This window comes from Girardinichthys multiradiatus, chromosome 10, assembly GCF_021462225.1.
Source record: "Girardinichthys multiradiatus isolate DD_20200921_A chromosome 10, DD_fGirMul_XY1, whole genome shotgun sequence".
Classification (NCBI taxonomy): Eukaryota; Metazoa; Chordata; class Actinopteri; order Cyprinodontiformes; family Goodeidae; genus Girardinichthys; species Girardinichthys multiradiatus.
Window position 1 is genome coordinate 34,962,488 of NC_061803.1, and position 25,657 is coordinate 34,988,144.

Here is a 25,657-nt window from a genome sequence, read left to right on the forward strand (position 1 = left end):
TTTAAGATGAAACTGAATTTTAACTTGTCAGGAACGACCAAAATAAAGGAGATATGCCCATTACCTCTATTTTCCTTTGTTCCCATGAATTCACCTGCATAGAAATGAAATCCTAGGTTAAGTTTCGATTCAACTCCCTGCAGTAAATCAAAATCCACTCTGCGTCACATTGAAACGCGGCGTCCGGCCATTACAGGGGCTCTTTTGTGACTCAGCCATTTTATATGCAGATCCTGCGCCTCTGATTTCTTTTGATTCGCCTCTCCACGTCAGGCTCTGGGTTAAGACTGCACACATGAGGGCTGTTCAGGTGTAATTGCCTTTCAGGCGTAATTGTCGCAGGCTTTTCTTGTTTGTGGAAGCACCTGTGTGGGGATCAAAGCATTTGATGTTTGTTGTCAGCTTTGTTTCAAGTGGGTGTCCTCACAGCACATGGATTGTCTCGTAATTGCCTCTCTAGTCATTTCTATGGCCGTAGTGATAGAAGAGTTCACATTTCCTTAGAAACAGAACATTTAAATACTGAGCATTAAAGATTATGAAGGTTTAATAACATATAAAATCTCAGCACAAAGACAATAAATAATGCACGGCTACAGTCCTGTATATTACTGTACATTTAATCATAATTAAATTAATTGCAGCATTTATTCTTGAGATCTGGAGATAGCTCACCAAGTCAATCAGCAGAACAGAAAAGAAGTCGTAGAACAAGCCAGATATATTAGCAAAGCTTCACTCAAAGCCAGGCGTCTTCCTGTCTCCATCATATCAAAGCAGTGTGTGCACATCATAAGGTGACCAATGAGGAAGAAGGGTGTTTTCAGGACCGACAACAATCCAAATGTCTAATAAAACTGGAAATGAAAGGTGCCAGTTCAAAAAGTCAATATTTAAGCTTGGAGATGATATTTCCTGTTGCTTGTAAAGCTTTTGTCATTTTAGTCCTTCTCTAGAATAATCTATAATATGCATCATATTTAACTGTTAAATGGTTTTTCCAGTTGTTTTAATTACAAGGACTGTATGAAGAAAATTGCTTCAATGGTACATATATGAAACGTTAGATGTGATGCGTTGGTAATTATGCTTTGAGGGGAGGGGTCCTGTAGAGCAAGCGGGTGTAGGATATAAATACAGCTTGGGTTAGGCTACAACAGAAGACTGAAGACAAGTCACCAGACGTCGTTGCATTTTATTTAGTTAAAATTCTTTAAAATACAGCTTTAATTGTAGGAAACCTGAACTGAATTATTTTTCTTCACCAAAAGATGGAAAACTGGAAGATCAAGCTTGTCGTCACGACTTTTTGTGTGCTGGTACAAACATCTACTAGCAGCACCAAGGAGAGAAGGCTGCCCAGACACTGGCAGGTAAGAGCTACGGGTTTATTTAACACACAGATTAGTTGAGGATTCTTCCACCATTAATGGAATGAGCCTTAAATTGATGCCAATGCATCGTTTTCCTGACAGTATGAGACTGCGGATACAGATGTGACCAGCCCTGTGGAAGGTTTGATGAAAAGGTCGAAAGCCCTTCGCTTCTATGGACTGATGGGAAAAAGAGCAGGTAACATCTAAACACATCCTTGCCGAAACGAAGCACCCGTGTAATTTCAATAATATACATGATTTTATTTCTTCACAGTGACAAAAAAACCATTTCAAGTAAAAAGGCGTGAGTAATCTCAGCTCTCCCCTTTTCTTAAAAAAAAAAAAAAAATCTAAAATTTTAAAATGTGAGTAGATAAAAAAATCTAATTTTCTACTTGTAGGAAATAAAGGGGAGGCGTTTGTGGGCCTGATGGGAAGAAGTGTTTCCACTGAAGGTGAGCAGCTGTTAAAGCAAGCGAAACAATAAGTTCAAAGTATCAAGGCAGCTTTATTTCAAAATGTGGACAAACACTTAAAAGCAATGAAAATCACAATGTGGTCCCATTCACATGTTTTCTGTTTATTTCAGAGTCTTTAAGTGGGATGATTTCTTCTGCAACAACCAGAGAGGTCCACCACCCTGAGGAACCATACAAGCAAGGTGTGACTGTAGCACTACAAAAACCTGAGGTTGTGTCACCAATCATTTCTAAGCAAATTCAAAATCTAATCTCATTTTTTCCATTTATTTGGCAGCTTCCCTAAAGGAATGGATCCACATCTTGTACTAATCAGACTTACAGGAAAAACATAACGTCTATACAATGTTTACACCAACCAAAGACTATAAAAAATATTTTTAGTAAAAAATTTCACCCTGCTTTTTTTTTCGCCGATCATGCCAAACAGGAATAATTACCGTCTTTATGGTGCACATTCTTTGAAAGAAATAAAGAAAGCTGAAAATGTAGTTGAATGTATGTGTTCAATTAAGCAAAGCAGAACATTCATGTTTCTCCACCAAACTAGATCAGTTCATCTAACGTTCACAACGGAGTAGACGAAGGCCAATTTAAAAAACAAAGACAGCTTCCGGTAGCTTTACCTGCTTTAACCTCAAGATGCTGAGAATATAAAAGAAAAGATGCAGAGAAATGATCTGGATTCAACTGTAAAATAAATGTAACACTGGTCTTGAAAGACGAGTCAAAGGTCTTAGGCTACTTGTGGTTTCAGAGGCTGGTATAGAGTGGGTTCCTTTCAGTAGCCTGAGGGTCCTGTGCTTATGTCCCTTTGGGAGGGGTCCACTTTAGTGAGCTCGGGTCGATAGTTTTGTTGCTGTTACCTCGCTTGACCTCCTTGGCTTTCCACTCGTCAATCAGGTCCTAGGATGAGGAAACAGAACCAGCAGGCAGTGGTCAAACGAGTGGAATGAAGCACAATCTGATGATGATTTCAAAGGACATTTGTGTTATTCAGTGGAACATAAAAGCTGATCTTACCTGTCGTTTCAGAACTAAGTGCTTTCCCTTCCAATACTTCAGCATCTGTAGAGACTGCAGAGTGCTGACAATGTCCACCGGATTAACTGCAGTTTCCTGACTGATCTCTGAACATAGAAAACAATGTAAATAATACAATCGCTGGTGCATCTAAATAATGTTAGCTTACTCTAGTAACTCAATTTATACAGTGGAACTCATGTTATAAAGATACATTCTGGTTTAAAGCTGAAAAAAACCCAAATCTCAGGATTAAATCAGACCAATAAAATGATTTTCAATACCGATGTGTTACACTTTAGTCCAGCAGTCACTGACACCCTCCACAGAGAGTACTCCATAAAAGTTCACTGCTAACGACACTAAATTTTCACAGTGTGCTGTATATAAGCCCATTAAAAGAAAGTTGAGTGGAAGGAAAAAGTGTAGATGAAAAGGCTGCACAAACATCAGGGATAACTGCAGTGTTAAGAGGATTTGTGAAGCAGAGCCCATTGAAGAGATTGGAGACATTTGTAAGGTGTAGACTGCAGCTGGAATCAGAGCTTTAAGAGCTGCCACACACAGACGTATCCAGGACATTGGGTACAACTTCCTTGTGTGAACACACACCTAAACCAGAGACCCAGTGAGAAACATTTTACCTGGGCAAAGGACAAAAAGGGCTTTACTGTTGTTCGGTGGCCCAAAGTCCTCATTCAGAAAGTAAGTTCTGCATTTCATTTGGAAATTAAGGTCCAGAGTCTGCAGGAAAAGTGGAGATGCACAGAATTCAAGCTGCCTGAGATCCAGTGAGATGTTTCCACAGACCGTGATGAGTTGCAGAGTCTGGTCATCTGCTGGAGTTAGGCCACTGTGTTTTATAGTCTAGTCAGTGCGTCCGAGACTTTAGAGCACTCTATGCTTCCTTCAGCTATGAAGCTTTATGGAGACACTGGTTTAATTTTTCTTGACATCTGTCCACACGGCCAGCAGTAACAGTACCTGCTGTAATGAACTTGATATCATTGTGCTGGTTGGCCGCCACCCTGGCCTGACCCAAAGCTCATGTTAACATTACTCCAAAGAGAAAAATGATAGAAACCTGAGCTAACGATGGAGATGAGCTGAAGGTCGCCAATAAAGCAACCTGGGTTTCCTGAACACCTCAGCAGAACCACAGGCTGATCTCCTCCATGCCCCGCCGCTCTATAAGTTTCATGTCTCAAACTGAATTACTGAAATAAATGAAGTTTTATATGACATTCCAATTTAATGGAATGCACCTATGTGAACTTCATGGGAAACAGTCCAAAACAACTTAATCCTTACAAAGTACCCAAACAGCTGCCTATTGAGTCCCTCACCTTTGATGGAGATCTCCTTGCCCTGAAAGTCGTGCATGTATCTGAGTAGCACCTCCTTCCAGTAGCTGCGATAACTGATGAGCCCCAGGTCAGACAAAGGCCTCTCTGGTGAACCCACCTTCTCCTCCACTTTGGACAACAGATAACCTTAAACAGCACAAACGGTCAGTCAGCAAAACAGCAACAACCAAAATACACTCTGCAGTCTTCCTCAATCATTTGATTACTGCTGGTGGAATTAAAGAAAAATCAAGTTTCATATACATACTGAAGTCAATGAGCATCTTGCCAAATCCCTGCCTCATGTACTGCGGCATCGTCAGGATACAAGACACGTTGTAGTTCAGGAAGGAATTCTTCTCCTTTAAATAAAAAACGTAAATACTTTTAGAAACAGATCTAGAACTAGTTAAGAATGTTACAGACCAACTGTTTTAGTTTTACCTTAGAAAAATAGCCCACTAGATGGCAGCCTGTGTTGTCAGCCTCTGTCATCACATAGAAGAGAAAAGGCTCCACATCATAGTAAAGGGTTTTGTGGTCCAAGAAGAGCTTGGCAAGTAAACACAGGTTCTGGCAGTAAATCTGGGGATGAAACAGTTCGACATTTAATCAAAGATGTTCCCTCAGGGTTCTCACACATCTTTCAGCAGCAGTTTTGTTGTCTTATATTGATGAAAATGAATTATAATATTATTTTTAACTAAATAATTCTACTTTAGTCACACGTTGTGCACAGTGGTGGAAGATTAAAACGACATACAGAACGTCACATGCCGATTTTACCCAAGTTTTTTTTTAAGTAAAAATGCTTTTTATGCAGAATAGTAGCTGTTTTTTGCCAGTCTGATCTTTATGGAGTAACATCTGGAATCTAACCCTGGATTTACACTGTATCTGCTCCGGTCCGGTCCGAAGCCCGGAGGAACTCCAAGAACCATTTGCAGATCGCGCAATAAAAGCCATTGGATAAATGCTGTAACAAGTCCAAAACGACTCATTCGGTGGAAGTTAAACCAGTTACAGGTCCTTCTCAAAATATTAGCATATTGTGATAAAGTTCATTATTTTCCATAATGTCATGATGAAAATTTAACATTCATATATTTTAGATTCATTGCACACTAACTGAAATATTTCAGGTCTTTTATTGTCTTAATACGGATGATTTTGGCATACAGCTCATGAAAACCCAAAATTCCTATCTCACAAAATTAGCATATCATTAAAAGGGTCTCTAAACGAGCTATGAATCTAATCATCTGAATCAACGAGTTAACTCTAAACACCTGAAAAAGATTCCTGAGGCCTTTAAAACTCCCCGCCTGGTTCATCACTCAAAACCCCAATCATGGGTAAGACTGCCGACCTGACTGCTGTCCAGAAGGCCACTATTGACACCCTCAAGCAAGAGGGTAAGACACAGAAAGAAATTTCTGAACGAATAGGCTGTTCCCAGAGTGCTGTATCAAGGCACCTCAGTGGGAAGTCTGTGGGAAGGAAAAAGTGTGGCAGAAAACGCTGCACAATGAGAAGAGGTGACCGGACCCTGAGGAAGATTGTGGAGAAGGGCCGATTCCAGACCTTGGGGGACCTGCGGAAGCAGTGGACTGAGTCTGGACTAGAAACATCCAGAGCCACCGTGCACAGGCGTGTGCAGGAAATGGGCTACAGGTGCCGCATTCCCCAGACCTGGGCTACAGAGAAGCAGCACTGGACTGTTGCTCAGTGGTCCAAAGTACTTTTTTCAGATGAAAGCAAATTCTGCATGTCATTCGGAAATCAAGGTGCCAGAGTCTGGAGGAAGACTGGGGAGAAGGAAATGCCAAAATGCCAGAAGTCCAGTGTCAAGTACCCACAGTCAGTGATGGTCTGGGGTGCCGTGTCAGCTGCTGGTGTTGGTCCACTGTGTTTTATCAAGGGCAGGGTCAATGCAGCTAGCTATCAGGAGATTTTGGAGCACTTCATGCTTCCATCTGCTGAAAAGCTTTATGGAGATGAAGATTTCATTTTTCAGCACGACCCGGCACCTGCTCACAGTGCCAAAACCACTGGTAAATGGTTTACTGACCATGGTATCACTGTGCTCAATTGGCCTGCCAACTCTCCTGACCTGAGAGTCTAAGACCTCAGCAGTGCCACAGGCTGATTGCCTCCATGCCACGCCGCATTGAAGCAGTCATTTCTGCCAAAGGATTCCTGACCAAGTATTGAGTGCATAACTGTACATGATTATTTGAAGGTTGACGTTTTTGGATTAAAAACACTTTTCTTTTATTGGTCGGATGAAATATGCTAATGTTGTGAGATAGGAATTTTGGGTTTTCATGAGCTGTATGCCAAAATCATCCATATTAAGACGATAAAAGACTTGAAATATTTCAGTTAGTGTGCAATGAATCTAAAATATATGAATGTTACATTTTTATCATGACATTATGGAAAATAATGAACTTTATCACAATATGCTAATTTTTTGAGAAGGACCTGTAAACTGCTTCATTTCTGTTTTTACGCATCCAGATATTTTCATGTGTTTTGTTCTACAATGAGTGAGTTCACTGAGTGCAGAGAAGCTATATTTGTTGCTTCATTTGGTGAATTTAATGTTTAATTGCTTGGTTTATAATACATTAGTCAATGTATATAGCCCAGCAACTGATCTAATTCAAATTCAAAGATACTTTATTAAGCCCAAAGCGAAATTAAATCTAACTGATCCAATTCAAAAATCCGGATGTACTTGTTCTGTTTCCTGTTGGTGTGGTATGATTCATGCAGACTTATTCTGGCCGTGCTCCGACATCCGGCTAAAATGGACTCTGGTCGAATTGGACCTCTGTCCGCCCTGCGCCCTAACCCTTAGACTGTGGAAATGGTAGTGGACTTTTGGAGAACACCACTAATATGTCAGCTGTGGACCACTTCAGGTTCTTAGGAACCACCATCTCTGAGGACCTGAGATGGTCTTCACACATAGAGACTGTTCGAAAGAAGGCCCAGCAGAGACTGTACTTCCTGAGGCAACTCAAGAAGTTCAACCTTCCACAGGAGCTGCTGGTCATCTTCTACACTGCCATCATTCAGTCTGTCCTGTCTTCATCCATCTCAGTGTGGTTTGGCTCATCCACAAAACAGGACAGGTCCAGACTGCAACAAATAATCAGGACTGCAGAGAGAATAATCAGAGTTGACCTTCCCTCCATCCAGGACTTATACAGGTCTAGGGTCAGGAAAAGAGCTGCTAAAATCTCTGCAGACCCCACACACCCTGCACATAAACTGTTCAGAGTTTTACCTTCAGGCCACCGCTACAGAGCACTGTTTACTAAAACCAGCCGCCACAGAGACAGTTTCTTACCCCAGGCTGTTTCTCTGATGAACATTCAATAGAGTACCAAACAACAGCATACAGATGTTGCAAATGCACCTTTTTTTTTATGTATGTGTATATTTGTATATTGTATATATGTATATTCTTTAATGTAAAAAACAAAAACCAGAGCAAAGTGTACCAGAGTCAAATTCCTTGTTTGTATGTACGAACTTGGCAATAAAGCTGATTCTGATTATAATTCCTTTCCAAACAACCTGACATTCCATGCCATGTAGAAGTGCCTGGCAGTGTGCAGATACATGTTAGGGTGAGTAATGAGAGACTTTCTTTGTCATCTTTTTAAAACGTTATGGAGATTTAGAACAGTGCTTTTAGTTTGCTTTATTTGTGGGAAACATAAATTCAAATGACTTCGGTTATGATCTGTTGCATTTACAAATTACAATCAAAGCACTTTGACTGTTACGGAAGTCCAGTATAATACGGGAAACCCTCAACAGATGCATGGACAGAAGACAGAAGGACAAATGGAAGGACAGACAGGTAGAAATGAAATCGAAGCTCAAGTTTCTGTACCTTATTTTTTTTGCCGTCCACTTCAAACACAGATATGGAGCCTTTTCTGTAGACCTCATCTCCTGGAGGATGCTTCCACACACATTTGGCCTGATAACACATAGGATACAAGAACCAGGAGCCACCATTACAAAAAACCTCAGCAAAACTCAACATATATGGAATGGGTTCAGTATATTTAGCAGCAAGCTCAGAAATATTTTGATAATTTTTGCCAAAACATCCCATAATGCCTGAGAACTGGTCAGCCTGACATGACAAGGGATCTGCTGCTTCTCAGAGTACGGTCTAAAGTCTCACCATGTGTCGCCTGAGAATGGTCTGACTCTTCATGTACTTCAGGCAGAACTCACAGACGTACAAGCGGCCGAGACGTGCATACTCCTCAGGATAGGGTGAGTGGTACCAGGTGTCCAGCTCGTAGCGGCCAAACACGATGGTTTTGATCATGTTGCTGCCCTCTGTGATCTGACCCTGGATACGCAGCTTCTCCTGCAGAATGGCACATCCCAGAGAAAACAGATCTGTTAAAGGAATGCTGGCTTTCAAATATAACGTGAGAGCTAAATAAAACAGCTGCCATTACCAGGTCTTCAGATGCACGGGCCTGAGCTTTTCTGAACAACTCGAGGTCATAATCGCTGGTAATGTTCTCGAGCAGAGGCTCTCTGGTGTTGCCGTACGTCTGCCGATGATCCTGTGGACAGAACAGGAGGTCAATCATACAGTTACACAAAACGCCTGCGTTATAATGAAGTAGAAATCACAGCTGCAAACACAGGAGGTGGATGATGACATGTGTCGGGTGTTAAGATACCATGTGCTTTTCCTTCTGTTCTTTCTGCAGGCCAGAGTTTCTCCTCTTCCTCATTTCAGCAACCTGCTCCTTGTATCTGCTCTGTTTTGGTGTTGGTGTCTAGAGATGAACATCCAAACAAACAAATCATTTTCCTGCAAGCATCAGAACTGTCTTCTGTCAAGAACTGTAAAAACTTCAAAACCTACAACGAAAGTGCTGTGATGCCAAATAATCCCAACTACCTGGTGGCGAGTTGCATGTCGTGAATTTCCATCATCAGGTGTCTTCATCTCCTCTTCTTGTTTCTCACGGCTGACAGCTTTCACCTGACAAGAAACAAATAAAGCATTAAAGCCTGGTGGGGTCCTACTGCAGCCGAAATACGAAGATCACCCCAGCAAACGTCTCCCCATGTATTCTCAGTCTGAAACAATGCTGCACTGTTCATTAAAACCAGCAATTCTAATCAAACTGCACTTTAGACACCATACTGGTTGTTAACTTTACCTTGCACTCATCAGCAGAGAGGTTGTGGTAAAGAGGACAGCCTGATATAGCAAAATGACGCTCATGTTTCCCAGTGAGGTGACCTACACAGATAACGAATTATTAGAATGAAACCAAGATTTGGTGGTACAGAAATTAATGCAATACAACCAAATGTAGTACTGTTCAAATATCTGGAATACCTTGGAAAAATGTATAAAATCATGTTTCATCACAACACAAATAAGACATTCAAAATATGAGAAAACACAACTTTTAGATTTAGTTTAGATTCAGTGGAAATTAAAACTCTATGTTAAGAAATAAATGTTTTTAATAAAATCAACGCCTAACAAATTCCACATTTTTAACTCATGCTTAATGAGTTTGTACGGGTGTATAAACATTTAATTGGCAATCCGTGTCTGCCTTCTTACCCTGGGGTGTTTTCAATATATACAATTTATATTCAATTAGTTCAATCCAGGTTATTTATATAGCGGCAACTGACAACAAATATGGTTTCAAGGCACTTTACAAAAAACAAGTTAATTTAATTCAATCATAATCCAAAGTCCATTTACAGACGTTCCAATTAGATCCAAGCTGTCACACTATTCAGCCAGGTTCAGTTTATTATTTAACATGGCTTAAAAAAAAAAAAAAAAAAAAGTCTTTTCTAGGGAAACCGAGCCAACACACATGACACCAATGCCCCTTTCAGATCATCCTTACACTGAACGACTACAGCACCAAACAGGACGTTTGAAGTCAACCCAACAAGAACACACCTCTGATCCACCTCGGGAAGTAGTCAAAAACCCATTAAACCTTTGAGCTTTGTGCAGAACAGGTCTGACCCAGAGATGTCATAGAAAGCTGAATCAGCAGCAGCAGCGGTTAACAGACACCAGATGATCCTACAGTGGTTGTCTCATATCAGAAATATGCTCATCAGCAGAATCTGACGCAAATCAGAATTATAGTCCTCAAATGGGTGACCATGAGTTCTCTCAGCTGGATACTGATCCAACGCATAAGGACAAATTGACAAAGAAAAGGTTCACTTGACACAAATCTAGTCTTATTCGATGGTCATATAAGCCCCCAGATCCAAATCCTACAGAACGTGGTGGGGTGAACTAAAGAGTGGAGACAACAGCAGAGGATCCAGGACTCTTGAAGGTCTGGAGATCATCCAAACAGGAATGGTTATAGATGTCTCTCGGTATGCTCCAACCGTGGGAAATGTTATAGGAGAACACTCAGTGCTGTCCTATCCGCAAAATAGGTTTGCGCAAAGCAGCTGTATTTTTTTATACCACTAATATTAAAGGTTGATTTTGGTTCAGTGTAAGATTATCCTATTTTAAGGCTTCACATGTTTAACGGGGACGTCAATAAACGTGGAGTGCTTTAAAAAAATTATTTCACAAGCGTATTGGGAAAATGTGCATCAAGGCTAAAATCATACCAAGGGAATTACACCCAGGGGTTGGACACTTCATGTTGAAGTTGTACGTTTCATGACAGCGCCGACGCTTGGGACGATGGGAGAGGTCCTTATCTGAGTCTCTGTTAGCTTGATCTTTGGATTGGCTCTCATCATGAGAAGCATTGGGGCTAGAAATATCCAGCTCAGACTCAGAGGAGGGGGCATTTCCAGTGGGTGTGAGCGGTGGAGATTCATCATGGTCCGCAGGACGCTTCAAGTCTGGAGTATCTGATGAGAAAGGGACAAAAAAGTCAAACAAGTTGTAATGACACAGCTAAGATTTTAAAAGACAGCACATGTATTCTTAAAAAATATAACAACCAACCCTGAGAGCTCTGGCTGAGGCGGGTAGAGGCTCTGGTGAGGCGTTGTCTCTTCGGCATGTTTCCATCGCTCTCTGAGCTATTGGTCTGTTCTCTTTCAGCAGAGGAATCAGAGTCTTCTGTTCCATCAGAGACACTCCCAGTCAAAGGTCTCTGCGGGAGAAAATAACTCTTATTTGCTATCATATCCGTCCCTCAAACTTGGATTGCAGGCATTTAGCCGAAGATTTTATCCAGAATGACTGGCAAACAACGCAGTTAAAATCAAAGCTAACAGGGCCAGTGTACAAATAGAGCGCAGGCATAAAGTAAAGCGCAGAAGAAGAGTATGCCAGTAGAGGAGGTAGGGAGGTACAGGGTAGGAGATGCTCTAGTTTCTTGAGGAAACTAAGCACATCTCAAAAGGCTTTACTGGAAGCTATACTCAAAACAAAAAGCATAAAGAAAGATGACAATTATTTAGCTTGTTGTATGTTATATTACAGGTCAATAATACTAAATTTTAAAGTCGGGTCAGTGCTGTTTTGGTGTTTTCCATGAAGCATAACTACCTGTGTGAGTGTAACTGGTGATGCACAAAGCTAAACAGTTTGGTTAAATGATTATTTTATTGCCTCTCGAAAGTTTTACATTTGTTTCTTTTGTCCATTTATTATTGCATTTGCTGCACATTGCTTAATTAAAGCGGCAGTGTTCAAACCTTTTGTCCACGGGCCAAAATCAGCGCGTTGAAACGACTCTGGGGCCATACGTTTTTTTCCCCAATTAAAAATGCTAAATAATTTAATATTGAATTTTGTTCTTTTTACCTGCTACTCAGTATAGAACAAACGCGCAACATTTTAAGGAAACAAAGTAAGAAATAGGTCACAAGGGCCACAAATGGCACCCGGGCTACACTTTGAACAACCCTGGAATTAAGGGCTTTTAATGAGTTCTGGTTCAGAAAACTGAACCAAAAGACCAACATACTGGCTTGGTTATGTGCCTTAAGCTGAAGAGCATGAAAACCACGTGGTGAGATCATGTTTGAGGATTAACAAATAAAAACACAAACTGGACAGTAGGTGTCATCAATATAAATGTCTTCTTTTCTCCTTTTCGATAATGGACCACCCTCTGATTTTTTTTCTCAGAGAGGAAGCCTGTTTGGGGCTAACAGCTACACCTAATGCTGGTCTAATTAGGCATTTTCCCCTAAACAATTGCTATAACCGTTCAAATCTCCCTGCAGTGACCCACAGTAAGTTAACAGGTCAGGTCTCCTCAACCCATTTTATTGCCAGTTAGCGGTTGAGTCTGCTGTGACGAACTGCCCTGAAAAATACAGTATTTTAATTTTAACTCTTCACAAATGCAATTTTAACGGCGTATGTGTAAACAAGACATAACATGTCTAGCACCTATATGGTTCCAAGTCAAAATCGGCATTAATCTAATTCAGATGTTTGGCTTTGTTTTGGTAATACCAAACCTTAAATGTCACGTGTGATTTTCCAGGTTATAACGCCCACAAAGGCTAAACGATGTCAATATTGGTTAAAAACCTTAATAAAAACTGAGCATGACTAAATGAATGCGAGAAAAGTGATTGTTTTAACGATGTCTGATAGAATAAGTAGCTAAAGTTTGTTTCAGGGCAGTAAATTCCCGGCTTGCTAAATGTAAAATTCGTGGAACCTTCCAGCTCCCCGCTTGGAGAATGGAGCTCTCTGATGCTAAAGCTAACCGTGTTTAGCAACCCGCTGAATCTGTTCTCTTACCTGTCGTGTGCGCGGCATGTCTTCCTTGATTAACGCTATTTTAACTGAGGTTGGGGTAAAAAAAAAGAAATGCCTTATCAACAGACGACAAAACAGAGAATGGGAGACACTACTTAATGGTTATTGTCATGAATATGTTTGTGTTCGCCCGGGTAGTCTGGCGCCACATTCCTACTCAGACGGAGGAGGGAATTACATTTCCGGTGACGAAAGCAATAGGTCCCCACACCAGCAGGAGGAAAGGTGCATACCGCCACCTACTGTACAAGAGTATGTAACTACACAACCTCCACTAACTAAATTCTATTTTTCAGTTTTATATCCTGCAGATATGTAAATAATGCTTTTCTTACATTTTTAATTTCTTCTTTGTTCCCTTCTGTTCCCCAAATTCCTTTCAAACTCCATTCTCGCCCTGCTAACTCTACTGTTTCTCTCTTTCAGTTAAATATACTACACATTTAATTAGTACATTTTCTACAGTTTCTTTTTCTCCACAACCCTCACACTTTTCATTTGTTCTTTGCCCTATTACATAGAGAACATCATTCAAAAATGTATGACCTACCCGTAATCTCATCATTATCACTTCTTCTCTTCGGCTTCTTCCTCCAAAGTCTTTGTTACTACTGAATTTTGTATTTTATAGATTTTTTTTCCCTTTCTTGTCTTCATTCCACTTTTTCTGCCATATTTCTAATTCTTACCTATTTCTTACCTTTCCCAAATGGAATATGTAATGTTGTTTCATTCCCCAAAGCCTTTGTGGCCCATTTATCTTTGGTTTCATATGCTTTCATCCCCTCATGTGCTGGCACCCAACAAAACCGTATATCCATACCACCCCTGTGCAATCTAAACAAACTGTGATGAATTTCTAATAATATATCCTTCCTGTTGTTTCCTATAGCCTGTATACTTTCTATGACTGCTTTTGAGTCTGTGCACATCACCACCCTATCTGGTCTGACCTCCTCCACCCACTGCAGACTAATACTGACTGCCACAATCTCTGCTGTGAAAACTGCTAAATTATTTGGAAGTCGTTTGGAAATGTATATTTGAAACTCTGGTTTAAATATCCATATTCCTACTCTCCCCTTTATGTTCTTTGATCCATCTGTGTAAATTTCAAAGTAATTGTAATACCAATTAATGCCAATACCGATGTCTAATATTTACACTAGTTTTCACCCCTATTTCGTTTAATTTCCATTCTTTTTTCCTTTTAAATAAGCTCATGTCTACTTTAATCTTTGGATACAGCCATGAAGGAATAACACTAACTGCATTATTCTGTGAAAATGTTTTCTTATCTAGTTCATATACTTTAGCCCATTAGTTTTCATTCCACCCATGCCCATTCCTCTGAAACTTGAGTATTACCAATAGTTCTGTAATGTTTTTGATGCAGGGTTATCTTCTTCACTTCCCTTAATTTAATCCAATTACAGTTTTATTCTTTTTAGGTCTAACGGAAACTCACCATTTTCTATTAATAATGCATTAATGGGAGTGGTTTTTATTGCTCCTGAACACACATCTAATGCCCTGTTTTGCAATTTGTCCACTTTTTGGAATGTTGAAATTGCTGCTGCTCCGTACACAAAACATCTGTAATCTATAGCTGATCTCATTCAAGCCCTGTAGATGCTTAATAATGATCAGTTCTCAGCCCCCCATTTACATTCAGTCACAGCTTTCATTAAATTTATTGCATTTTTTCACTTTGTTTCTAAATGTTTCATATGAGTTTTCCACGTATATGATCTGTCTAACCATACTCCTAAATATATGAATTAAGACACCATTTCCAAATGCTGAATATATAGTGTAAGATTATCAATATTAATCTTTCTCGCTTTTTGTTTCCACCATATAGCAGGACTTGCTTACAGATAGTTTAAAACCCCATTCATATGATCATTTCTCTATTTGATTAATGCTTCTTACTACATGTGACTCATTCCTTCCCCTCATCCAAATTGCCCCGTCATCTGCATATAATGATGATTTAATACACACAGAGGTTGGACAATGAAACTGAAACACCTGTCATTTTAGTGTGGGAGGTTTCATGGCTAAACTGGACCAGCCTGGTAGCCAGTCTTCATTGATTGCACATTGCACCAGTAAGAGCAGAGTGTGAAGGTTCAATCAGCAGGGTAAGAGCACAGTTTTGCTCAAAATATTGAAATGCACACAACATTATGGGTGACATACCAGAGTTCAAAAGAAGAGAAATTGTTGGTGCACGTCTTGCTGGCGCATCTGTGACCAAGACAGCAAGTCTTTGTGATGTATCAAGAGCCACGGTATCCAGGGTAATGTCAGCATACCACCAAGAAGGACGAACCACATCCAACAGGATTAACTGTGGATGCAAGAGGAAGCTGTCTGAAAGGGATGTTTGAGTGCTAACCCGGATTGTATCCAAAAAACAGAAAACCACGGCTGCCCAAATCACGTCTGAATTAAATGTGCACCTCAACTCTCCTGTTTCCACCAGAACTGTTCGTTGGGAGCTCCACAGGGTCAATATACACGGCCGGGCTGCTATAGCCAAACCTTTGGTCACTCATGCCAATGCCAAATGTCGGTTTCAATGGTGCAAGGAGCGTAAATCTTGGGCTGTGGACAATGTGAAACGTGTATTGTTCTCTGATGAGTCCACCTTTAATGTTTTTCCCACATCCAGGAGAGTTACGGTGTGGAGAAGCCCCAAAGAAGCGTACCACCCAGACTGTTGCATGCCCAGAGTGAAGCATGGGGGTGGGTCAGTGATGGTTTGGGCTGCCATATCATGGCATTCCCTTGGCCCAATACTTGTGCTAGATGGGCGCGTCACTGCCAAGGACTACCGAACCATTCTTGAGGACCATGTGCATCCAATGGTTCAAACATTGTATCCCGAAGGTGGTGCCGTGTATCAAGATGACAATGCACCAATACACACAGCAAGACTGGTGAAAGATTGGTTTGATGAACATGAAAGTGAAGTTGAACATCTCCCATGGCCTGCACAGTCACCAGATCTAAATATTATTGAGCCACTTTGGGGTGTTTTGGAGGAGCAAGTCAGGAACGTTTTCCTCCACCAGTATCACGTAGTGACCTGGCCGCTATCCTGCAAGAAGAATGGTTTAAAATCCCTCTGACCACTGTGCAGGACTTGTATATGTCATTCCCAAGATGAATTGACGCTGTATTGGCTGCAAAAGGAGGCCCTAAACCATACTAATAAATGATTGTGGTCTAAAACCAGGTGTTTCAGTTTCATTGTCCAACCCCTGTACATTTAACTTAGAAAATATGTAATTTATCATAATATTAACTAATATTGGACTGATTACAACCCCTTGCAGTTTACCATTTTCTGTTTTAATATCTCTTGAAAAATCCTGTTCAACTTTCATACAAATTTTTCTGTCTTTAAAGAAGCTAGTTATAGCTAGTTAGTTAGTTGTACAGTTTTCCACCTATTCCCATTTGATGTAGTTTTATTAATAGTTCTTCCCTCCACATTAAATCATATGCTTTTTCAATATCTAAAAATGCAATAACCATAATTTCTTTCATTTTTAAAGTTTTCTCCATATCATTACATACTCTAACCAGGGCATCTTTTGTGGATCGGCCTGTTCTGAAACTACACTGATAGTTACTAATAATCTCTTTATGTTGAAGGGTATACATTAACCTGTTGACTATTACTTTCTCCATCCATTTACACAAATGGGATGTTAAAGCTATTGGTCTGTAATTATTTGGGTCCAAGTCGTCCTTCCCTGATTTATTGAATGGCAGAATTATTGCTTTTTTCCAGCTTCTTGGAATGATGCCTTCTCTTCAAATTTTATTAAATAATTTTGATACTAATATTAATGATTCTTCTGAAAGCTGTCAGAACAAAGCATAGCACAAATTGTCCTCCCCTGCAGCTGAGTATCCTGTATCTTTTATTGCTTTAAGTTCTTTGATTGTTATATCTTCATGTATTGTTGACTCAAAGCTTCTTCTCTTCTCACGTTTATCACTGAAATTTTTGAGTTTTTTTTCCTTCTGTTGTCTATGTAGATTCCCAAAATATTCTCAGGTCTTTTATCGTCTTAATACGGATGATTTTGGCATACAGCTCATGAAAACCCAAAATTCCTGTCTCACAAAATTAGCATATTTCATCCAACCAATAAAAGAAAAGTGTTTTTAATACAAACAACGTCAACCTTCAAATAATCATGTACAGTTATGCACTCAATACTTGGTCGGGAATCCTTTTGCAGAAATGACTGCTTCAATGCGGCGTGGCATGGAGGCAATCAGCCTGTGGCACTGCTGAGGTCTTATGGAGGCCCAGGATGCTTCGATAGCGGCCTTTAGCTCATCCAGAGTGTTGGGTCTTGAGTCTCTCAACGTTCTCTTCACAATATCCCACAGATTCTCTATGGGGTTCAGGTCAGGAGAGTTGTCAGGCCAATTGAGCACAGTGATACCATGGTCAGTAAACCATTTACCAGTGGTTTTGGCACTGTGAGCAGGTGCCAGGTCGTGCTGAAAAATGAAATCTTCATCTCCATAAAGCTTTTCAGCAGATGGAAGCATGAAGTGCTCCAAAATCTCCTGATAGCTAGCTGCATTGACCCTGCCCTTGATAAAACACAGTGGACCAACACCAGCAGCTGACACGGCACCCCAAACCATCACTGATTGTGGGTACTTGACACTGGACTTCTGGCATTTTGGCATTTCCTTCTCCCCAGTCTTCCTCCAGACTCTGGCACCTTGATTTCCGAATGACATGCAGAATTTGCTTTCATCTGAAAAAAGTACTTTGGACCACTGAGCAACAGTCCAGTGCTGCGTCTCTGTAGCCCAGGTCAGGCGCTTCTGCCGCTCTTTCTGTGTCTTACCCTCTTGCTTGAGGGTGTCAATAGTGGCCTTCTGGACAGCAGTCAGGTCGGCAGTCTTACCCATGATTGGGGTTTTGAGTGATGAACCAGGCTGGGAGTTTTAAAGGCCTCAGGAATCTTTTGCAGGTGTTTAGAGTTAACTCGTTGATTCAGATGATTAGGTTCATAGCTCCTTTAGAGACCCTTTTAATGATATGCTAATTTTGTGAGATAGGAATTTTGGGTTTTCATGAGCTGTATGCCAAAATCATCCGTATTAAGACAATAAAAGACCTGAAATATTTCAGTTAGTGTGCAATGAATCTAAAATATATGAATGTTAAATTTTCATCATGACATTATGGAAAATAATGAACTTTATCACAATATGCTAATATTTTGAGAAGGACCTGTAGAAGGGATCTGGTCTGCTTGGGTTTCCTTCATATTTAGAACTTTTCCTGCTGCTGTGGCAACTGCTTTTATTTGATCACTTTTCTTTTTCATTTGTACTGTTACATTCACAGTATGACAAATAAATGCAATAAAGCTTGCCTTTTTATGTATCATTGTATTTCCATTCACTTTACACTGGTTTTTTACATACATTATATTCAGCAGCTGGACGAATTAGGATTTGCTTCTGGTTGATCTGATTATTATTTGTATTGTGATTTTCTGATTTGTTTCTCCAGGTCTCATGATTCTTGAATCCTTCCTTTCTCACTTTCTTGAGTGTTTCAGCATATAAAATTATTTACATTATCTTGGCTTTCTGAGCTTATCTGCCCCCCCCTCTGAACTATACATCCTCCATATGCTGCACTGCATTCCCCTCCACAAGTACAACATTTTATTTTAGCATCTTTACCATACTTTCCATACTCACGAGGGCCTCCACATCTTGCTTTTCCCTTACATTCTTTAGCAACATAGCTCATTCTTTGACAAGAAATAAACATAGATAGATAGATCGATCGATCGATCGATATTTTAAAAATCCTTACCATATCCACAGGCAAAAATACTAAAGTTGTGACTCCCTACAAGTTGGATAATGGGCACAAGACAGTGACATTTATCAATGAGCACAAACATTAATCTCACAGTAATCAGTAGTTTGGCTTCTACAAACTGCTGACACATTGACAATCACTATCAATGACACATAAACCACAACCTGACTATCTTCATTCTTTAGCACAGACTGGGATAAATCATGCAGCTTTCTGGAGGGTAACTGGAAACACTGAGAGGACCCAAACACAGCCAAAACCATTGGTTTCACTACGGAAGCCTGCAGAATGGTGAATTTGACATTCTTCTTTTTAATATAAAAGTATGACACTTGACTGTTTGCCAGGCAGTCGATCGGATTGTTTTCCATGTTCTGTTCTCATTACATGTTTCACACAGGAAGATCGGTGTTGCTTTGCCTCCTACCTCCATTTCCCATTTGAATAATCATCCACCTCCAGCAAATGGACCTCATGCAGACAGACATGTTTTGTAATTTTTGGGATATTTTCATGTTATGTACAACACAGTGTTTTCCTTTTATTAGCCATGTTTTTTTGCTTTCATTTTAATTTTTCTGAAAAATAGACTTTGGCACAACCCGGCATTGAACTTGTTCAAATATAGCAATGGTTTCAAAGAAAGTTCTCATTTACTGTTGCTGGAAATAGACAAAAAAGGTTTTCTAGACCAACAAAATAGAAAATGTTCGTCCCAAAAAGTTATGAAACTATAAAACTTTATTTTTTAAGGAAAATATCTTAAACACTTTTTCAGACCTATAATAAACATTTTTTCAATTTTGTTTCTTAAAACATGTCATGTTTAATTTAATGCTGAGCAGGTATAAAGGAAACAATTCACAATAAAATTATTTACCATTTATAACGAGTCAAAAGAAAGCATGACCCCTGAGTAATTTCAAATTGGAGCGAAATGTTTAAACACCAGTTGTTTAAAGGTTGATAAAATAGCATCGATTTAAATTTATGTGAAGTGCTGTGACGTTTTTATTTATTTAAAGATGTTAGAAGTATGCTTTGGTCTTCGCTTTTCTCTGAAAAGCCATTATCTTCTTCCTCCAGTACCAATTAATCTGGATTTATACTAAATGAAGATGACAACATAGTTATGTTTTGTAGATTTTAACTCTAATAATTATGTTATATGATTAAATATTATATAACTATATATTACATAACTATATAAACTATATATTTTATCAGAACCCCAATTCAAATATCCTGAACTATCCCTAACAAAAGCAATAAAAAATGTGAGAGTTTAACTGTTTCTGGTATTTTGCACAGATGATTTTTGTTTTCATTCTCTAAATCTCCCTACCCCCACATTCTTCTGTCCAGTAGGGAGGTCCAGGGGGGTGAAAGAGGTGTTGTAGGACCCAGAAACTGCGTTTGCCTTCCCGAGTGTTCCACTGACAGCCTAGAAAGGGCAGAGAGGGGGCTGTGGGAGGACTCACTCCTAGCAGCTGATATTGCTCTATATATAGAGCAGCTTCTTGGGCCTGACCATTGTATTACAACTTCACAGAGGAGACACATGCGTTCTACTTTTCTGTGATTTAAAGGAACAAAAGAAGTAGCTGCTGTTTTCATTTTCCTACAGGAATCAGAATGAACAAAGCAAAGATTGTAAGACCAGAAGGAAGGTAAGTGCTGGCTTTCTGTTAGTGAACAGTGAGAAGAAGCTACTCACATGTCCATTTTTTATTTGAGGTTTTAAGCTTCAAACTTCACAACAATAATACAAATCACCACTGACTCTGTGTCACAGCCAGCCAGCACATGCGCTGTGGTTTGACAGAAAGAAATACGTCACCATCAACTTCGTTGTTCAAAAGCCTAAAGATGTCCAAGTAGACATCCAGCCAGACAAAATGATTTTGTGGTAGGTTTATATTATTTTAATCTATGGTGATATCTGTATAGAGTTACTTTCTGACAAAGCTTCTGTCTGTGGAACAGCTGCAAAAATGACACCGATGATGTCTTCTACAATGAACTGCACTTTTACGACAAAGTCCAAATCCATGTAAGGATTCACTTTTTGCATCTTATATTGTTTAGTAATTTATGTTTAAGTACAAATCTATTTAGCCGTGTTATGTAGACCTGCATCTGTTTTAACACTTTTAAAGGACTCTAGAGAGAGAGTGCACGAACGCACCATCAACATCTTGTTAAGAAAGATGAAACCTGACGTTGCATGGCCTCGTCTTCAGAAGGACCCAGCAAGGGTAACAGCTGTAACAGCTCATTAGTTCTTCTGTTACCACATTCTGTCACACATTCATACTACTGTTGTGACGTAACTTGTATGTTTAACAATGTTTTGTTGCTCTTTCTGTAGCCCTGCTGGATTTCTGTAGACTTTGATAACTGGAGAGACTGGGACCATGAGGAAGATGAGGGAAAGGCGGAATACGACCAGTACATGGATGTGAGTGGCCCCCACACCCAGCTGTAGTGATAGAGCCATAATACAATGCCTTGGGACACAATGCATACACCTTTAACTTTTCACATGTTGTCACTTTTGCTTATTGGGCTTTTATGTGGCAGACCAAAACTACCAACAGTACAATTGAAGGAAAATAATTCACAATTATTATTATTATTTTTTTTTTTTTACAAATCCAAAAATTGCAAGATAGCTCAGTCTCAAGTCTTTTTTTATTGCAAATTGAAAAAGAAAAAAGTCAACATAAATACTGACATTCCTTGCTATTTTTTACCCATGATCTCCCACCACCAATTCCTCCCAAAAAAACAAGTGAATACTAAAGCCAAAAGCTTAAGAAATAAAAAACACATGAAAAGAACAAGAAGAAGAAAAAATCATTGGAAACTTTAAACATGGTTTAACAACCAGCAATACTATTATTTTACAAATACATAATCTTTTCAGCATTTACAATTTCAAAAAGTTTTAAAGCATCAAAACATGTATAAGTAGACATAATAACAGAGTTTTAAATCTCTTCAAGTTGAATGAACTCATGGCCTTCATACACTGTTTATATACAGCTCGGTGTTGGTCTTTCTATTTAAATAATATCATTGTTCCTGCTAAAAAAAAGTACAAAATGCTATTACATTGCTTTGAAGCTTAGTCAGGTGGATATTCTTTGGACTCACTCCTAACAGTGCAATGAGTGGGCATGGTTTTGGTGAAATATTGCATATTTGTGACAAATTTATTCTAAAAAAAAAAAGACTAAATTTAGGACATGTCCAAAACAGCAGGGTCAGGGTCATTGTCTTTATTGCTATAATAGAGTCTTACTTTGTCCAGTGTACAATTTTAAACTGGACTACTACATGTCTAAGAAATACAAAGGAAGTATAAATTCTATCAATAATATTTGCCACAATTCTTCTAAAATTTGTTCAGCTAAATCTCCCTCGTTTCTTCTTCAGTGGCTCCAATGTTGTCAACTTATACGTGCTCATTAATTCATACATTGTACCTACAGCACGTTTACCTTCTGGTTTATATTTGATCATCCAGAAGAAATGGAGATAGACAAAACAAATCTATATTACATGAAATGCAGAGTATGAGTAGCAGGTATCTGAAGAAATGTGTTTTGGGAATATTAAATGTTATTAACTGTTCAGAAGAAGAATACATTCTTGCAAAAAAAAGATCATATATCAATTTTACTTCAAGTTTTACATGTTAAATGCTTCATCTGTGATGGATGGAGTGAACATACAATGTCTCTGACACAGAGCAAAGACATGAGTGTTACATGTCCAGCAGATATCTCTTCTAAGGCCACCCATGATGGTATAAAATCAGGATTTTTAGTCCCTTACAGGACTGCCTTTATTTTAGCAGTGAGTTAGGGAGAACCATCTTATCTGTTTTCTTTGGCCTTTGTATTATACTGTAATTCATTGTCGTTTCCTATTCCAAATGAACAAGGAAATCTGACTCTTTAAATGATTGAAGAAGGTTTTGGTTAAAAATTCTGGAAGACTGAAAAATATGTAAAAAATTTAAAATAAATATTTAATTCATTCATCTTCTATACCGCTTATTCCATAGTGGGTCTCGGGGGAGCTGGTTCCAATCTCCAGCAGTCTACGGGCAAGAGGCGGGGTACACCCTGGACTGGATTGGCGACCTGTCTGAAACTGAGAAATATTTTACCTTCAGCGAGGTCAAATTTTTTATTTGACCTCCCTAAAATAAATATTTATTTTGAAAATTTTTATTCTTCCCCCCCAAAGAAAATGAAAGCAAATTCCACTTTTTAAGATGTTACTTTATCTCATACAGCAAAGGTGATCCTTGTGCTTTCCTGGAATTCAAATACCCAAATATTAAAATCTTTCATGACAAATTTGGAAATTGGGAAAGTAATTGAGGATTCCCGTTATTTTCTGATGGGCCTTAATTCAAATTTTTGAGAGTTCACTTTTTAACCAGATATTTTACCACTCTCATTGTTGAAGGTGAATACCTTGATACCGAAGACTCCTCAAAAGAGTCGGAGAATTTAAAGATCATTGTTTCTATGTTATCAGTAGATATTACCCCCTTATCATTTTGAATTTCAGAAATAGTCTGACTGGGCGTGTTCTTTGTCTTAACTGATATGCTAGAAGTTAACCTGTTTTTCCCGTGTTCATAGCTATTACAACCTGATTTCAAAATAGCCTCTTTTCCACCAAAAGAACTATCGATTTTGAACAGGTTCAGTTCAGGTGTCTTTGATAATTGAAGTTTTGTTGAGAACTGATGCGTGCTTCCACCAGTTTCAGGAACCAAGCAGTGGGCGTTACACACATGGACAGGTCATGTAGTAGCACTGTATGTTGTTCGTCTTTGCCGCCATACTTGTTGTTTCTGTTGTCTCCAGCTTTGTCATGCTGTTAAAATTTTGACATCATGAGACCAAGACAGCACCTAACAACTGATCAACAGTACCTCGCCATAGTGAGGCTTCAAACAGGAGGTTCTCAGATGGAAGTGGCCACTGAGCTTAGAGTCATGGAGTGTCATCAGCAGGTTGCACAGAAATGCAGAGTATGGAAGAGTCACAGAAAGGCATAGAAGTGGACGTTCTTTAGCCACATCCCACACTGATGACCCCTTCATTGTGAACAGGGCCCTGCAGAACTGGATGATGAATGCCACTCAACTCTAGGCACATTTAAGGGAAGTGAGAGGCACCTAAGTGTCTGTGTGCTAGACTACCTGCAAGGGTAACTGACCACACCTCCAGGCACAGGCATCATCTTCTTGAAAGGACCAGGGACCATTTTTGCTGGACGAGGAACCAGTGGTCCTCAGTTCTGTTCTTTGATGAAAGTCAATTCACCGTGAGCAGAAATGATGGCCGCTAACGATGTTGGAGACATTGTGGTGGTGGTGCCAACACATGTAACAGCACCACCACCAGCCTTTGGTGGTGGTGCTGTTACATGTGTTGGCATGCGTGTCTAGTCAATACAGAACTGCCCTACACTTTGTGAATGGGACAGTGAATGATACAGTATGGTAGCCCATATTACTTTAATAACATCATTAATCCAGTCATTGTGTCCCTTTGGGATCAATAAAGGTGCAATTTCATCTTCATGGACAAGAATGCTCCAGCTCATCGAGGTGGCATCATTAGGGAATGCCTGCTGGAGACTGGAGTACCTTTAATGGAGTGGCTGGCATTTTCTCCAGCCCTAAATCCCATGGAAAACGTTTAGGATCAGCTCACTCGCCGTCAAGAGCACAGGTGTCAAACTCCAGACCTTGAGGGCAGGTGTCCTGCTACTTTTAGATGTGCCTCTGCTTCACCACACCTGAGTCAAATAATTAGGTCATTAGCAAGACTCTGGAGAATTAGACTGCGTACTGAGGAGGTAATTCAGCCATTTGATTTAGGTATATTGGACCAGGGACACATCTAAACGTTGCCGGACACTGGCCCTTGAGGACTGGAGTTTGACAACCCTGGTCTAGAGGCTCGTAACTCTGTACCCCATAACCTCAATGACCTAAGGGCTGCCCTTCAAGAGTGGAACGCTATGCCTCAGGAGCCCATAAATTGTTTTTGGCTTTTATTTCAATAAATTGTTTGAGATGAGGAATTCATCATTTTGCTCTATCACATGGAATCCCAATGAAATATACTGAAGTTTGTGGATATAATGTGACACTATGTCAAAGAATTCAAAAGTATAATATAATTATACAACATGTGCATGTTTGAACTCCTGAATATGTATTTTTTTGTCAGATGATCCAAGAAATGGCCAGCGGAAACAAAGGAACAGTCCCAGACATGGGGGACCTCAGTGATGTAAGCCCAGTAATCTGGTAGCTTTTGCAATGTAATACATAAAAACATATATAAAAGCAGGATTTTTTTTTTATCTCTGTGTGTAAACTAATATTTATTTGTTTTCTTTTCTTCCAGTCTGACTGACATAGATGACTCTAACACATTTGTTGGAGACAGATGTCCCTATACTTTGCTTTTGAGATTTGGTGTCAAGTGAAAGTGATTATATATATTTTTAAATATATTTCACATTTGCGTATTTGTCTGTTATGGTGTATTGTAATGTACTGTTTGTATATTTTATTTTAAAAGATTATTATTCAACATATTACATTAAAAGTCAATCATTTTCTATGCCGCTTCTTCCATAGTGGGTCGCGGGGAAGCTGGTGCCTATCTCCAGCAGTCTATGGGCGTGGAGGCGGGGGTACACCC

The 25,657-nt window shown here is 39.5% G+C and overlaps 3 protein-coding genes across 4 annotated transcripts; 2 read left to right on the forward strand and 1 right to left on the reverse strand.

Annotated features, from left to right (window-relative positions):
* The first annotated feature begins 1,173 nt into the window (after positions 1 to 1,173).
* Positions 1,174 to 2,273, forward strand: si:ch211-131k2.2. Of its 2 annotated transcripts, XM_047376105.1 has the most exons (6): positions 1,174 to 1,373; positions 1,476 to 1,572; positions 1,651 to 1,680; positions 1,778 to 1,831; positions 1,966 to 2,037; positions 2,133 to 2,273. In XM_047376105.1, the coding sequence occupies exons 1-6, from the start codon at positions 1,272 to 1,274 to the stop codon at positions 2,165 to 2,167; spliced, it is 390 nt and encodes a 129-aa protein (XP_047232061.1). In that variant the 5' UTR covers positions 1,174 to 1,271; the 3' UTR covers positions 2,168 to 2,273. The 2 variants fall into 2 exon arrangements, with proteins under 2 accessions (XP_047232061.1, XP_047232060.1); XM_047376104.1 differs by having other exon boundaries at positions 1,966 to 2,141.
* Positions 1,865 to 13,185, reverse strand: kat7b (K(lysine) acetyltransferase 7b). The gene is made up of 14 exons (XM_047376103.1): positions 13,004 to 13,185; positions 11,243 to 11,393; positions 10,897 to 11,145; positions 9,444 to 9,526; positions 9,179 to 9,262; positions 8,955 to 9,053; positions 8,724 to 8,834; positions 8,438 to 8,629; positions 8,138 to 8,227; positions 4,669 to 4,809; positions 4,493 to 4,586; positions 4,225 to 4,371; positions 2,879 to 2,985; positions 1,865 to 2,761 (listed from the first exon to the last, which is right to left on the reverse strand). The coding sequence occupies exons 1-14, from the start codon at positions 13,019 to 13,021 to the stop codon at positions 2,660 to 2,662; spliced, it is 1,668 nt and encodes a 555-aa protein (XP_047232059.1). The 5' UTR covers positions 13,022 to 13,185; the 3' UTR covers positions 1,865 to 2,659.
* A 7,204-nt stretch (positions 13,186 to 20,389) lies between these two features.
* On the forward strand, positions 20,390 to 25,574 carry ptges3l (prostaglandin E synthase 3 like). Its single transcript, XM_047378146.1, has 7 exons — positions 20,390 to 20,578; positions 20,704 to 20,817; positions 20,895 to 20,961; positions 21,068 to 21,166; positions 21,280 to 21,369; positions 25,178 to 25,240; positions 25,358 to 25,574. Exons 1-7 carry the CDS (start codon positions 20,544 to 20,546, stop codon positions 25,364 to 25,366), a joined length of 477 nt encoding a protein of 158 aa, XP_047234102.1. The 5' UTR covers positions 20,390 to 20,543; the 3' UTR covers positions 25,367 to 25,574.
* The last annotated feature ends 83 nt before the right edge of the window (positions 25,575 to 25,657 follow it).

Coding starts and splice junctions, on each gene's coding strand:
- si:ch211-131k2.2 (XM_047376104.1), top strand. CDS start 1,272: ATGGAAAACTGGAAGATCAAGCTTGTCGTCACGACTTTTTGTGTGCTG. Junction 1,681..1,777: donor ACCATTTCAAGTAAAAAGGC/GTGAGTAATCTC, acceptor TTCTACTTGTAG/GAAATAAAGGGGAGGCGTTT. Junction 1,832..1,965: donor AAGAAGTGTTTCCACTGAAG/GTGAGCAGCTGT, acceptor TGTTTATTTCAG/AGTCTTTAAGTGGGATGATT.
- kat7b (XM_047376103.1), bottom strand. Junction 11,146..11,242: donor CCTCAGCCAGAGCTCTCAGG/GTTGGTTGTTAT, acceptor CTTTCTCATCAG/ATACTCCAGACTTGAAGCGT. Junction 9,527..10,896: donor CCCTGGGTGTAATTCCCTTG/GTATGATTTTAG, acceptor TTATCTGTGTAG/GTCACCTCACTGGGAAACAT.
- ptges3l (XM_047378146.1), top strand. CDS start 20,544: ATGAACAAAGCAAAGATTGTAAGACCAGAAGGAAG. Junction 20,818..20,894: donor CCAGACAAAATGATTTTGTG/GTAGGTTTATAT, acceptor TCTGTGGAACAG/CTGCAAAAATGACACCGATG. Junction 21,167..21,279: donor TTCAGAAGGACCCAGCAAGG/GTAACAGCTGTA, acceptor CTCTTTCTGTAG/CCCTGCTGGATTTCTGTAGA.